General features: G+C 42.7%; 1 protein-coding gene across 3 annotated transcripts in view; it reads right to left on the reverse strand.

The window, feature by feature from the left end:
• Positions 1–14832, reverse strand: part of lrch4 (leucine-rich repeats and calponin homology (CH) domain containing 4) — a 71666-nt gene that overhangs the window by 4183 nt on the left and 52651 nt on the right. For 2 of the 3 annotated variants that reach the window (XM_034236640.1, XM_034236641.1), the window contains exons 6-17: positions 11152–11248; positions 8245–8365; positions 8056–8162; positions 7903–7955; positions 5613–5768; positions 5199–5267; positions 4974–5028; positions 4826–4889; positions 4129–4215; positions 3681–3772; positions 3345–3482; positions 2593–2670 (exon numbers count right to left, since the gene is read on the reverse strand). In XM_034236640.1, coding sequence (XP_034092531.1) covers positions 2593–2670; positions 3345–3482; positions 3681–3772; positions 4129–4215; positions 4826–4889; positions 4974–5028; positions 5199–5267; positions 5613–5768; positions 7903–7955; positions 8056–8162; positions 8245–8365; positions 11152–11248 — 1117 coding nt within the window. Of the gene's footprint in view, positions 1–1907; positions 2261–2592; positions 2671–3344; positions 3483–3680; positions 3773–4128; positions 4216–4825; positions 4890–4973; positions 5029–5198; positions 5268–5612; positions 5769–7902; positions 7956–8055; positions 8163–8244; positions 8366–11151; positions 11249–14832 lie in introns of those variants that run through there. The other variant, XM_034236639.1, reaches the window with a different exon arrangement.

Below are 14832 nucleotides of genomic sequence, written 5' to 3' on the forward strand. Positions count from 1 at the left end.
CCATATGTTTGAGATAAGATTACAAATCCATTTGCAGATGTGGTGCTTTCATGTGTGAGTCCTAGTATCTCACTGGATATAAGCTTTCAGTCCAATAAGCGTCACAATTATATTCCAAGCTGTTTGGATGCAGACTGACCTTCTATGAGCAGCCAGGTAGAACCAGCAGAGGCATTTGATGCTCGGGTAAATGTCCTCCAGGGAATCAATCATTTGCCAATCAAATGAAGGGGGACACTTTTAAACAATCAATGTTGTTTTAATGCTGAATAATTAAATATTAATCACATTAAATTGGCCTGTGTGTGATTGAAAGCACATACATTGATTTTACAAAAGGCTGAATTAAATTAACGCCTCTGCCGTTTCACCTGAAACAAAATAACCAATAACAGAATTCTAAATAAATAAAAAGAAATAATTTAATAGCCTGTTTACATTTATACAAGTCACCTGGTCAAACTGACCGATGACAACAATAACAAAATGTACACTCACACACCCCCTTGCAGGGGTTTGTACCGTTTGGACACGTGAAGCCCGACATCGCCCCCTGCTGCTCACGGTTAGCACAGCAGACATTAAAAAGGGGCAGAAGGTGCGAGTGTTCAGAGAGAGGCACTCCGCATCTGTCTCACTGGAACAGCTGAACATTGAGCCAACATGCATTCGGTTCAAGGCTAAATGTCACATTCACATTCAGTTGAAGGTTCCTTCAGCTTCTCTCAGGGAGGGGTCTGACTACGGACACACAGCCGGGGACCAACATGTCTGAGAGGTGGAGCTGCTCTGAACACACAGATCATCTCAAAGGGAAACATCTTCCTATACACCTGTCTAATCTGTTTTAGGTGTTATACTGTGATCGCCTGACCCCCCGTTAGGACCCCCTCAGAGTGATGTTACCTGATCTCCACTTTCTACTTGGTGAGTACAATGCCGTCCATTACGGTAAAACTAATGGCCACGTTTTTTCTTAAGATCCACCCAACTGTAATACACTTAGACACAATGTTGGTGTGCATGTTGGCGGTTTAGATGCTCCGCCTCTTTAACTCCAGTTGCTAGCTGGTGACCACAGCTCTGAGTGGCTGGAGACCAAACCAGAGCTAAGAGGAGAGTTGAAATGGCTTATATCACTTCATAAGGTGATAATGTCCCATTTTTGTTTACAGCTGGATGCACTGCCACCAAGTGGCCAAGAACATCTATTGCGCCCCTGTATATAGTTGTGCTCAGAAACCAACACTGCACAGCTGCATGTTGAGAGAGCAGCAGATTCTTACAGTTTGAACCATAAGGCAACGCCTCACGTGTCACCATGTTAAGTTATTTGTACAATGTGCCATATTCAAAAAAATTCCAGGGTGGATATTGAGGTGTGAGCCACAAATGATTTGGCTTTAAAATGTTCCTAATGGCTGCAGCTTCAATGCACATAAACCCAGATTGGTAAAAAGACCCAGGTCATAGAACGTCTGCGGTTCCTCTGTGTGTGTGTGGAGCAGCTCCACCTCTCACTCCTGTAAACATGCTGTGTGTCTCAGAGTGAAGGCTAACCGAGGCTAAGGCATCTCCCTGCTCATGTAGTGTGTGTATCACCGTAGTGCTTTCTGATGAAGAGCTGAAGTGATTCTGCTGGTTCTGAAGGAGCTCGCTGCCTGCTCTGTGTCAGTGCAGCTGTGGGGTGTGGACACACACTCAGGACATGTGTGCATACTGAAACACACTGCAGAGTATTGTCTGAGAGGCCCAGTGTGGCAGCAGCTGTGTGAGCCTCACTCTCCCTGTGACTGTGTGTGTGTGTGTGTGTGTGTGTGTGTGTGTGTGTGTGTGTGTGTGTGTGTGTGTGTGTGTGTGGTGTGTGTGTGTGTGTGTGTGTGTGTGTGTGTGTGTGTGTGTGTGTGTGTGTGTGTGTGTGTGTGTGTGTGTGTGTGTGTGTGTGTGTGTGTGTGTGTGTGTGTGTGTGTGTGTGTGTGTGTGTGCAGAGCAGCAGTGAATATGAAGTGTGTGTGCTGCTCCTCTAGGGGAGCAGGTAGCAGTACAGGACGTAGAGGAGGGCCATGACGGCGCAGTAGAACAGCAGGAAGTCTGTGGACAGCAGTGAGGAGGAGGAGGGCGATGGCGACGAAGGTGAGGAGTGGCGGGGGGACTGGTCCTCCCCCGTCTCCCCCCCCCCAGCAGCCAGCAGGGCCCTCACACAGCGCAGCACAGCGGGCAGCTTACACAGAAGCACATCAGAGCACACACACACGTCCCTCTGCACAGGGGACGAGGACACAGGAGGAAATACAGGAAGTTATTTTGTTAAAACTAGGAGACAAGAGAAGGACACAACAGAGAAAAGATCACACAGAACAACAGTTAGGGTTGGACTGGTGCGTGGGCCGTCAATACACATTTGATTTCGTACAAAAAACGTTCCAACACACCAGTCCAGCCCTGCCAGGAATCATTGAGCAACAAAACTGAGCTTAAAGCACATGAACAATTCTGTTTCACTTGACTTCCTTTTTCAAACATGTTGTCATTTAAACGTATGTAAAACACTGCAGAGATGTAACGACAGGACAGTGAGAAACAGACGGTTACCTCAGAGACTCCCAGCTTCCTACACGCAGAGAGGAAGTTCTCCACGTTCAGTCGACATTTTGCTGAGCTCAGTTTTGGCTGAAAATAAATTGTATAAAATAATGTATTATTACATGGGGAGAAGAATAATCATATGTATTCAGAGCACTCACTGTTTCCTCTGTATATAGAGATTATCCTTATAAATGATAGCACATTATTTCTGCTGAGCTATCACTGTGAAAGCTGTCACTTCCTATAACAGGTGCTGATGGACTTCATGCCTGGGAAGGGGACACAAACTGAACTCAGGTCAGTTGGGTTATAACAGCACAGATCATGCTAACCGTCCTTTCTCTCCCTTTCTGCTCACTTTAAGACCACTGTTTGAATCCTGCGTTAACAGTATGTTCAAATGGGCAGATAATATTACTTTTTGCACACAAACAATTTGTGCAAGTTAAACAGTTTTGAGAGCATGACAACCCTTTTTTTGAACGTTGACAGGCAGGATAAAAGGCCCATTGTCCCATGATTCTCTTGACTTTCAGTGACTGCAAATACATGTAATCAACCTGCTTCAACATAGTATAACATTAAAGAAGAAATGCAAACTGACACAACCAAAAATGTCTGCCTAAAGCCAGCTAACATTAGCCACCATGAGCTAGCAGCAAAAAAGTACTACACTAAGAAGTTGTGTTTTATCACAGTTATTGAAGGAACAGGTGATGGGAGCTGCTGTGGAGGCAGACAGCCCAGACACCACTCACCACTGCTGGGGAGGGGACGTGGATGATGGACACGGAGCGCACTCTGATCTGGTTCACCAGCTGGCAGAGCACCGTGCCGTTAGTCAAGGCCTCGCCCAGATCCTCCGGCAGGGAGACCTTCAGACGGGACTCCAGAGTCTGGGGGGGGGGGGGGGTGAAGTCAGAACTTTAATGAAAAGACTGGCACAGCATTTAGACCCAGGATTCTACACCATGTGTGTCAAACTATTATACATACTGGAGTTTCAGATCTGCCCTCAGATCATCCACACATTTTACAATAGATATATACAAATATATCAAATGTATTAAAACAAGTGTTTATGCTGTGTTTACCTTGCGTAGTTGTGTGATGTCGGCCCTCTCCTCTTTAGGAGAACGCAGCATGGTTCGAGACTCGCTCCTGCCAGACTCCCCCAGAGTGAACACTGACACGCAAGGTAAGTTTATTTATATAGCACCTTTCAACACAAGGCAATTCAAGGTGCTTTACAAAAATGAAAGACATTCAGACAAAGGCATTTAAAAACAGTAAAAGATAATAAAAGAAACATTAAAGTTTCAGTGCAGTCTAAGATGTGAATAGTTCAATTAAAAGCAGCGACAAAAAGAAAAGTCTTCTTGCTGGATTTAAAAGTAGTCGCAGCGGACCTGCAGGTTTCTGGGAGTTTGTTCCAGATGTTTGGAGCATAATAACTGAACGCTGAGACACAAGCCACAGTGTTGGAATGTCTCCACAGCGTTGAAGGAAGGTGTAAAGCGTGTGTGTTGTGTTGGTGTGTACCTGTGGGTTTGACGTTGGTGCGGGAGGAGGTGCGGAACAGGAAGCTGTTGGGTCTCTGGGTCTGACCGGGGGGGGAGGACGGAACATCTGACACAAACAAACTCAATGTCACACATTGTATGAAAGGCACATGTCTATCTCACTAAATGTGGCATGACAACAAAAGTGTTTTAGAATATTCTGCCACAATCCCATCAGAGTAGGTGAGGAGGACACAACAGGAAAAAGCCTCTGAAGGTGTTCTGCTAACTATTGATTGTAATATAAAGTATCAGAATAATACAAATAAAAAAGACCTTAAGTTCACCGATCAATAGCTCATACCATTTTGTTATGAGACTTTTTTTCTATATCCATTTATCAATGACTGTTTAATCTCAATAGTATCTAAGTGTGCAGTCAGTTGTATGCTAGTCTCACCAGTAAGTTGACTGGTAAGTTAATGGGCATTTTTAAATATTGAATATTTAAGTTTTTACAAAGCAAAGTTTGTAACAGCACCAGCCTCTCTCCTTTTATAAATGCTAAATATCTGTAGATCTCTTAGTGACAGGATCTAAGTGTCCTTAACTAAAACAATATGTAGTTAATAATATAGGAGCTACGTCTAATCATTTAGCTTGTGAACAATGTATTGTAAAGTGTTATTACCTGCTGTATGTCATAATACTAATACATTATAGACGGTTGTGTGTACCTGATCTGCTGCTGGAGCGCTGCAGAAGTGTTGGAGGAGGCGCTGCGCTCATCTGATCAGCACTCTGTGGAAAAGGAACACGGTGAGCTTTCATCAGTGATCTGTGCAGCTCCTGCTCTGTGTATGATGAAGAGAGATCAGTACTCACTGCACAGCGCTGCCGGAGCCCTGACAGAGAGCTGCTGCTCTCTGGAGATCCACCACTAGGGGGAGACACACAGCAACGTTTCATCACTACAGGAAACACTTCCCACACCCTCAAACCCACTCCTGCATCGACTCAGAAGGATGGATGGAAGTGACTATAACTTGAAGAGTCACTCAAATCAGCCTTGTCTTTACTTAGTTTATTAATTCTTCAGGGCTTACTTACGCTGAGCTACTTCCTGTCTGTGGTGCAGGGGCCACATGACTTCCTGTTTTGGTGGATGACTTCAGCAAACTGCAAATGTAGAGGTTGGACATGGAGAGCGTGTTGTTAGAGATGACAGACAGAAGGGAGTTGCCTCTGACAGAGAGACGTTCATTAGTGTGGAGATCAACACATGACCACCGATAAACGCTCATGTTCACAGTGTTTAAAGTGTTAGCAGGAGATAAAGTAGCATTTATGTTGCTAGTGTCATGTGATATACCCGGTCAATGCATTCAGACACTTCTACCCTATGTAAGAAGGCATTGAAAGCTCCCTCTGCTGTGATGAAGGGCTCACACCCTGCAGGTAAATGCTGATTAGCATTCTGGTTTTCTAACATCACAGAGATGTAGATCTTAAAGATGAATCCACCTGGCCTTGTCCCTCTGCTGCTGCTGCAGGCGCTCTCTCTCCTGCCAGATGAACAGGGTGCCCGGCCTCCTGCGCTCCTCCAGGGAGGGGCTGGAGGGGGACAGGGGGGAGGCGGAGTTCGATGATGGGGGGCCCACGTCCACATGGAGGCTGGACCTGGGGGAGAAAGAGTTGGAGAAAACTAAGTCAATATTTCTCCCAGTCATTACTGCCGAGTCCACTGTCAGCTGCAGGAAGGAGAGGAATACATGAGGAGGTACTGTTGCCAGATGTGACTGACAGCTCATCGCCCAATCACAGCCTCAAAACCAACTACTAGAGAATGCCAAATGTGGTTTTTTTGTTTTTTTGTTGGGTGGACACATTTCTTTTGAATCTGAACTTTGTGTGTGATACAATAACTGGTATGATGATATGATATGTTAGATTAACCACTTAACATTGATAACAAATGGCTGTAACATGTTATAGGGGTAACAAATTCATTCTGAGACACCCCCAGTCAGGAGTCCAAGCTGTAGTAAATATTAAACAATTTGATACAAATGTATTTAGGTGACTCAAAATATACTATGTACCTATATGTGAAGATTGTACCTGAGCTGGATCCATTCACAAGCAGTGTTAGAACAACTAGAAAATAAATCAGGAAACCAAACCAAATAAGCTCGTCTAGGGATTTCCTCCTGTATTCTGTAGGTGGGTTTACATGAAATCATTTTATAATCATTTCAGTATAAAAGAGGGGTCAGAATGTGTGTGTTCAGCTTCCATTTTAAGACTCAGTGCTCTATTTTTAGGAGTCCCTAAGGAAGTGTTGGAAGTCAAAATTCGGAACATCCGTTTGTTTGAGGCGATTGTACAGTGTTTAAAGAGGACATGCAGGATAGAGACAGCTGAACTCCATCTTCCTCAGACAGTCACGTAAGCACGTCTAAGTCCTGTATACTGTATGAGCATTTGACAGGGTACAGGTTCTTTTAAAAAGGTAATAGAACATGCTGCGTATTGCTCCAGAAGCTGAGGACTATGGCTCTTGTCTCACATGTTGATATGTAGCCAATAGGACTGCTACTCAATCTCAACAACAGAGAACAGAGCAGCGTGCTGAAGCTGCCTCAACAGCAACACAAGAACATGAGGTGTATGTTTATAAAAAATAAAATGCTGCAATAATTGTTATGTTTAACCTAAGAATCAGCCATTTTGCTCCACTTTATTCCTTTGCTCTGACTCCATGCCAACACATGTAGTGGTGTCTAGGAGCTTTCCTCTGAAAGCTTTCAGAACACATGTGGACATTAAGACACGCTGTTATGTAACTTGCCACACTGTAATAAAAGTGTGGGAAAGTCAGCGAGTCTCCATGTTCACTTCCCAAGATAACAAGCAGCATGCAGAGTTTGAGAGGGGATTGTAACTAATGGGAACAGAGGACTGTTGACTTTTCCCAGCTCTTCAAATACTCTCTGAAGTGACCTTGTAAAACAAGGAAGGGAAAGAGAGGACAAGTGATAAAACGCTGCCTGTCACTTGGAGGGGCTGAGGACACGGTTTCCAACAGAGAAACCAACACACCGCTGAATGTAGATAAAGGATTGTCACAGAAACAGGCTAAAGATACAACTAAAGATACTAGGGAAATGTGTTTCTGATCAACTGGAACACCTACGCACAGGTTGCACCTCATACTATAGTATGAGGTGCAACCTGTGCCAAGGTACCTGTAATATTGCATTAAATGAAACAAGTGTAATAATAATTTCACTTGTTTCATTTAACGCAATATTACAGGTTTGTGCATCAAACCTGTAATATTGGTTTGCGCTTACTGTCTTGCCCCTAAAGACAGTGCCCTTCTGAACAACCTGAGATCTTCTGGCAGTGCAGACACTCCCAACCGAATAGCAGAAATGTACATAATGTTATTTATTTTCAACACCTTTTAATATTTTCTTTGCTTTTGTTTTATTCACCAGCTTAGTTGTCTTTTTATTTACTGATCAGTCTCTGCTTTTTTATAATTTGTTTATTGTATTTATTTATGTGCTTTGATTAAACTTGTATCTCTATGTGTTTCCAAGGTAGGGGTGGGAGGGGATGGGTGGGGCTTGGTGATGGTTAGGTATAAGAAATAAATGACTATGGAAGGAGGATCATTGTCTCAATTGTGACTGTCCTTCAATCAAAAACAACAAAAAAAAACCCTGAGATCTTCAACTAAAGTAATCAGAGCGTCCACACAGAGCAGTGGCAGCACTGATAAAAGGCGCTGACTCATGTGTCTTACCTGCATGTTGTTGAGTCGTGGCTTTGGGGCGGGGAAGAGCTCTCACTCTGCTCCTGTAAATCAAAGTCACAATCAATAACACTGCTCTCAGAGCACAGGAAGGCCACGAGACAATCTGGCACAACTGCTGATCAGTGTGTGAATGTGTGCTACCAGAGGAGGAGCTGTGAGGGGGGGTGTGGGGGGGTGCATCCTCATCTCCTCCTCTTCCTCTGTCACACTGCTGTCAATGAAGTCCACATGCCCAGCATCTCCATTCACTGCAGAGAACATAAAGGAGTGTTAACCTACATCTTGTATACAACACTGTTCGATAGCTCAGACATGGCCTTCTTTCCTCACCTTTGTTAGCTTCCAGAGGAGATCCATGCTCCTCTTCCTCCTCCTCTTCCTCCTCCAGGTTCCTCTGGTCTCTGCTGACCTCAGCTAATCGGAGGGAACGCTCCGAGAAGTCATCTGCTGACTGGACACATTCACAGTTCAGAGAAATTGATCTGTCGTCCAGGGCTAAGACTATTGGATAGGCAGGTACATGTGTATATATAGTTTAAATATATATGTGTATACGACCACTAATAGCAGTGTGACGCTATTTAGGCTATCGTGATTTTTTAAAAATGAAATATTCTGGATGACATTTTGACACACCGTCAATGTATATTTAGTTATTTTATTATTTCATGGAATTGTTTTATTATTTCATGTCAAATATGTCCGTCTACCTTTAAATGTTTATACGGGTCTTCAGGGGCCTCATTTATAAAGGGATATACGCTCAAAAAATGGCGTATGCCAGTTTCTACGCAATGTTTGCGATTTATAAAATACTAACTTGACGGGAAAACGTGCGGTCCTCCACGTAAACTCTAACCCATGCGTACGCACTAAGCACAACAACGGGAGAGACGAGAAACTGCGACACCGTTGGCAGAAGGAAGAATGGAGAGAAATATGTGGAAATAATACCATAAACAAAATGTTACCTCTCATTTATCATATATGAAGAATTCATTTTCAAACATTGATTAAAGCCAATCTTAAATGATTAAACAAACGCCTGTTTGAGACTCCTCAGTGCACACAAAAACATAACTTGGAGAAATAAATAAATACGGATATGTTATTTAAAACCACCTCGAATATGTTGTGTTGATGTTATAAATGTTTGCTCATAAATGATGCGGTAAGCAGGAGGACAGAATTACGTCTAACTGACGCCGTGTTGCATTTCTATAGGTTGTAGATACGAGCATGGTTTTATATACTATCATGTTTAATCATGTTTTATGCCGTTTGCCAAGACTTGATAAGTCGCTCGTAAAACACAGGAGGTATGGAAACTAAGAACACCATATGTGGTCAATTGTACAGCTATTTCCTTTAACTGGTGGATATATAGTTTTAGTGGGGGGGGGGTTGAGACGCACAGGCTGCAGTGGAGACGCTGCGCACAGCTGATCGACAGCTGGAACACAAACCACCAAATACAAAAACATAATTCAGATCCAGTTGTCATGACTCCACTCCGGAGGGATTCCCCAATCATTTCTTACAGTCTCTCATCAAGGGGGGGTCTCCTGTCCCCGGTACAAACACACTGCCTGAGGAAGGATATGTGTATTGTTTTTGTCATTAACCTTTTTCGGACCACTTATTTATTTATGTTGGTGACGATCCGACCTCCATGCTGCTACTCTGGTTCAAACTGCATCCATCAAACAATATGATTTATCTCGACCTCCCCAAAATAACCCACTTCTGACACGGTGTGAGATGTCTTTTTTAGCTGTTCTGTCGTCATTTCCTGCGATCTTCTTCATACAGTCAGTCAGAATGAATGAATGGGCGTTTCTTTGACTATTTATAGGCAAATATGGGCGTTACGTGAAGCCCGCAAAAGCTGCACCGCATTTCGAGTCGGTTGTGATTTATAAAGGGAAACCGGCGTAGGAAGTGCTGTACGCACTTTCCTCGCCGGTGCGCAATGTTTGGTGAATCGGAAAATGTCGGAACATTTCTGTACCTATTTCTTGGATTTCTACTACGTAAGCAACCTTCCCACGTGAATCCTACGCACGGCGTTATAAATGAGGCCCCTGATCTTAAAGTCGACAGAGTGGTGCAGTGATAACGTATCTTTGCTGCGCATGGGTTCCCTCAACAAAAAAGCAATTGGATTTCTCCTTGGTATTTTGGAATATTGTAAAAAATAAGGTCTGTGGAAAACTAACCTGTTTGATAAACGCACGTTTTGTTCAGCCGGGTAATACCCACATGTCTACCCTACTTTTATCATTTTCAAATCATAAATCTAATCGCCAGAAGCAAACGTTATGCTATAAACGAACTATAGCCGAGTCCAGCAGGGTCGCTGCTTCAACGTCACGCCAATTTAAGATCCATATTCAAACACACAGATTCTAAATGGTACAAGTTGAAGCGTTTGTTTGAACAGTTTGCAGGAGGCAGGAACTTGCTTTCAAGCAGAACAGGGCAAACAAACTTAGCGGGAGTGTTTACGTGTTCGGCGTAATGACGTACATCGTCCTCCACGACTTCTGTAGTCCTATTCAGCCACTTGGTAACAACCATCGTTTTTCAGACACGTCAACTCTTCAGAAATCATCAGTGGGTCACTGCTGATGGATTTAATGTCGAAGAACAAAACGTGATCCGTCTCTTAAATGTGTTTCAACCACAGACCTTATTTCCAGCTATCTTCCAAAATCTAGGTTAAAAAAACCCGTTGACTCTGAGACGAGGGAACCGGAAGTGGTAAAATGCTAACTCACTTCCTGGTTTTAGGACTCATCACTGCAACACTCTATTAAGGCATGTTAATAGGTGTTCTATTATTCCTATTGGCCAGCAGGGGCTGACTGCACTCGCTACAAAAAATGATGTATAGAAGTCTATGAGAAAATAACCCTACTTTTGTCATGATAAGTTAGCGCAGTAAACATTATGCTAATGAGTTTATGGTCTCAATCAATAACTAAGGTCTTATTTAATACAGCATGAAGTTCACTTTGTAAATGATGGTCCTGTTTAGAGTAAAGATAGACAATAAGAGTGATGTGTTGTAGGATGGGGCTAACTTTTGACTGTGTTGTCAGTAAACACATTTATCCTCTGAATATTTAGTCCATGGCACATTTCTTAGCATGAACATCAACACACTTCTGTCTGATCAACATGATGCAGTCCCTCAGGACATGTGAGGGCATTGTATAGTGAACATAGTTTTACCTCATTCCCAGACCAGCGTTTGCTGCCGCTGTCCACACTGTTGAAGCCAGAATCCAACCCTCCGAACTGACCTGTGAACAGCTCCTGTTCTGACAGACTGCAGGGAAACACACACACCATGTTTTACATTACTTCAGGGGACATTACATTGACTTACATGCATTTCCTGGAGACTTATCTTCACCATAACCAACACATGCCTAACTCTAACCAAATCTTCACCCTAGAATTAATGATTCCCCTTATGGGGACCACACACACACACACACACACACACACACACACACACACACACACACACACACACACACACACACACACACACACACACACACACACACACACACACACACACCACACACACACACACACACACACACACACACACACACACACACACACACACACACACACACACACCACACACACACACACACACACACACACACACACACACACACACACACACACACACACACACACACACACACACACACACACACACACACACACACACACACTAGTTTAAAGGGCAGTGACTGAGCTGTGAGTCTGATCTGGAGAGCATCAGATATTCTCTCTTATCTCTGTCCTGTCTATTTCATGGAAATGGCTCACTAGGCAGCTAAAAGGGTTTCCATTCAAGTTAATAAATATTTGCTAAACCGTGCTTCCTCTTAGTTAACATACCCTTCCTCTCTCATCATCCATTTCCTTATTCTTCATTTACTGTAACTCCAGCAATTCATCCTCTCACCTCATGTCCACGGTGTTCCTATTTTGAAAGGAGTGCCGTGCTAAAATGACGGTAAAAGGCACTTGTGTCTAACTGTCACTTAAATAGGACAGCATGCAATAGATTGCAACTCCTGTCACACTTTCCACATTCTGGATTGTGTTGAAGTGCCCTCTTTGTTTAGCTGTAAAACACGTTACACCTTGCAACTATGCATTACTGAGAAAATCACAACTTGGTAAAAGCAGAATAGTGTGAAGAAAAGCACAACCTCCCTTTTTATCCCACTGTCTCTCTAAAAACCAAAACCTACTGTAATATAATATCTAAAGTGCTTTTCTATACTTTGCTAAAGAAATACTTCTTCAGGCTTATTTTAGTTTTACCAAGGGTGATATGAGAAAATTGATATCAATGTATGTTAATAAAGCATGACGAGGTTAGCCAAGCTTAGGATAAAGACTGTAAGCAATACTCTACCTACCAATTCCTATTAAGCCTTTTATCACAAAGGGCCCTACAATGCTCATGTTCAGGTGTATATCATATCAGCATGTAGTGTCTCTACTTTAAAGAGTCCTCTCCTGCTCATGTTCAGGTGTATATCATATCAGCATGTAGTGTCTCTACTTTAAAGAGTCCTCTCCTGCTCATGTTCAGGTGTATATCATATCAGCATGTAGTGTCTCTACTTTAAAGAGTCCTCTCCTGCTGATGTTCAGGTGTATATCAGTATGTAGTGTCTCTACTTTAAAGAGTCCTCTCCTGCTGATGTTCAGGTGTATATCAGTATGTAGTGTCTCTACTTTAAAGAGTCCTCTCTTGCTGATGTTCAGGTGTATATCAGCATGTAGTGTCTCTACTTTAAAGAGTCCTCTCCTGCTGATGTTCAGGTGTATATCAGTATGTAGTGTCTCTACTTTAAAGAGTCCTCTCCTGCTGATGTTCAGGTGTATATCAGTATGTAGTGTCTCTACTTTAAAGAGTTCTCTCCTGCTGATATTCAGGTGTATATCAGTATGTAGTGTCTCTACTTTAAAGAGTCCTCTCCTGCTGATGTTCAGGTGTATATCAGCATGTAGTGTCTCTACTTTAAAGAGTCCTCTCCTGCTGATGTTCAGGTGTATATCAGTATGTAGTGTCTCTACTTTAAAGAGTCCTCTCCTGCTGATGATCAGGTGTATATCAGCATGTAGTGTCTCTACTTTAAAGAGTCCTCTCCTGCTGATGTTCAGGTGTATATCATATCAGCATGTCGTGTCTCTACTTTAAAGAGTCCTCTCCTGCTGATGTTCAGGTGTATATCATATCAGCATGTCGTGTCTCTACTTTAAAGAGTCCTCTCCTGCTGATGTTCAGGTGTATATCAGTATGTAGTGTCTCTACTTTAAAGAGTCCTCTCCTGCTGATGTTCAGGTGTATATCAGCATGTAGTGTCTCTACTTTAAAGAGTCCTCTCCTGCTGATGTTCAGGTGTATATCATATCAGCATGTCGTGTCTCTACTTTAAAGAGTCCTCTCCTGCTGATGTTCAGGTGTATATCATATCAGCATGTCGTGTCTCTACTTTAAAGAGTCCTCTCCTGCTGATGTTCAGGTGTATATCAGTATGTAGTGTCTCTACTTTAAAGAGTCCTCTCCTGCTGATGTTCAGGTGTATATCAGCATGTAGTGTCTCTACTTTAAAGAGTCCTCTCCTGCTGATGTTCAGGTGTATATCAGTATGTAGTGTCTCTACTTTAAAGAGTCCTCTCCTGCTGATGTTCAGGTGTATATCATATCAGCATGTCGTGTCTCTACTTTAAAGAGTTCTCTCCTGCTGATGTTCAGGTGTATATCAGCATGTAGTGTCTCTACTTTAAAGAGTCCTCTCCTGCTGATGTTCAGGTGTATATCAGTATGTAGTGTCTCTACTTAAAGAGTCCTCTCCTGCTGATGTTCAGGTGTATATCAGTATGTAGTGTCTCTACTTTAAAGAGTCCTCTCCTGCTGATGTTCAGGTGTATATCAGTATGTAGTGTCTCTACTTTAAAGAGTCCTCTCCTGCTGATGTGCAGGTATATATCAGTATGTAGTGTCTCTACTTTAAAGAGTCCTCTCCTGCGGATGTTCAGGTGTATATCAGTATGTAGTGTCTCTACTTTAAAGAGTCCTCTCCTGCTGATGTTCAGGTGTATATCAGTATGTAGTGTCTCTACTTTAAAGAGTCCTCTCCTGCTGATGTTCAGGTGTATATCAGTATGTAGTGTCTCTACTTTAAAGAGTCCTCTCCTGCTGATGTTCAGGTGTATATCAGTATGTAGTGTCTCTACTTTAAAGAGTCCTCTCCTGCTGATGTTCAGGTGTATATCAGTATGTAGTGTCTCTACTTTAAAGAGTCCTCTCCTGCTGATGTTCAGGTGTATATCAGTATGTAGTGTCTCTACTTTAAAGAGTCCTCTCCTGCTGATGTTCAGGTGTATATCAGTATGTAGTGTCTCTACTTTAAAGAGTCCTCTCCTGCTGATGTTCAGGTGTATATCAGTATGTAGTGTCTCTACTTTAAAGAGTCCTCTCTCCTGCTAATGTTCAGGTATATATCAGTATGTAGTGTCTCTACTTTAAAGAGTCCTCTCCTGATGATGTTCAGGTGTATATCAGTATGTAGTGTCTCTACTTTAAAGAGTCCTCTCCTGCTGATGTTCAGGTGTATATCAGTATGTAGTGTCTCTACTTTAAAGAGTCCTCTCCTGCTGATGTTCAGGTGTATATCAGTATGTAGTGTCTCTACTTTAAAGAGTCCTCTCTCCTGCTGATGTTCAGGTATATATCAGTATGTAGTGTCTCTACTTTAAAGAGTACTCTCCTACTGATGTGCAGGTGTATATCAGTATGTAGTGTCTCTACTTTAAAGAGTCCTCTCCTGCTGATGTTCAGGTGTATATCAGTATGTAGTGTCTCTACTT

This window comes from Gymnodraco acuticeps, unplaced genomic scaffold (assembly GCF_902827175.1).
Source record: "Gymnodraco acuticeps unplaced genomic scaffold, fGymAcu1.1, whole genome shotgun sequence".
NCBI lineage: Eukaryota > Metazoa > Chordata > Actinopteri > Perciformes > Bathydraconidae > Gymnodraco > Gymnodraco acuticeps.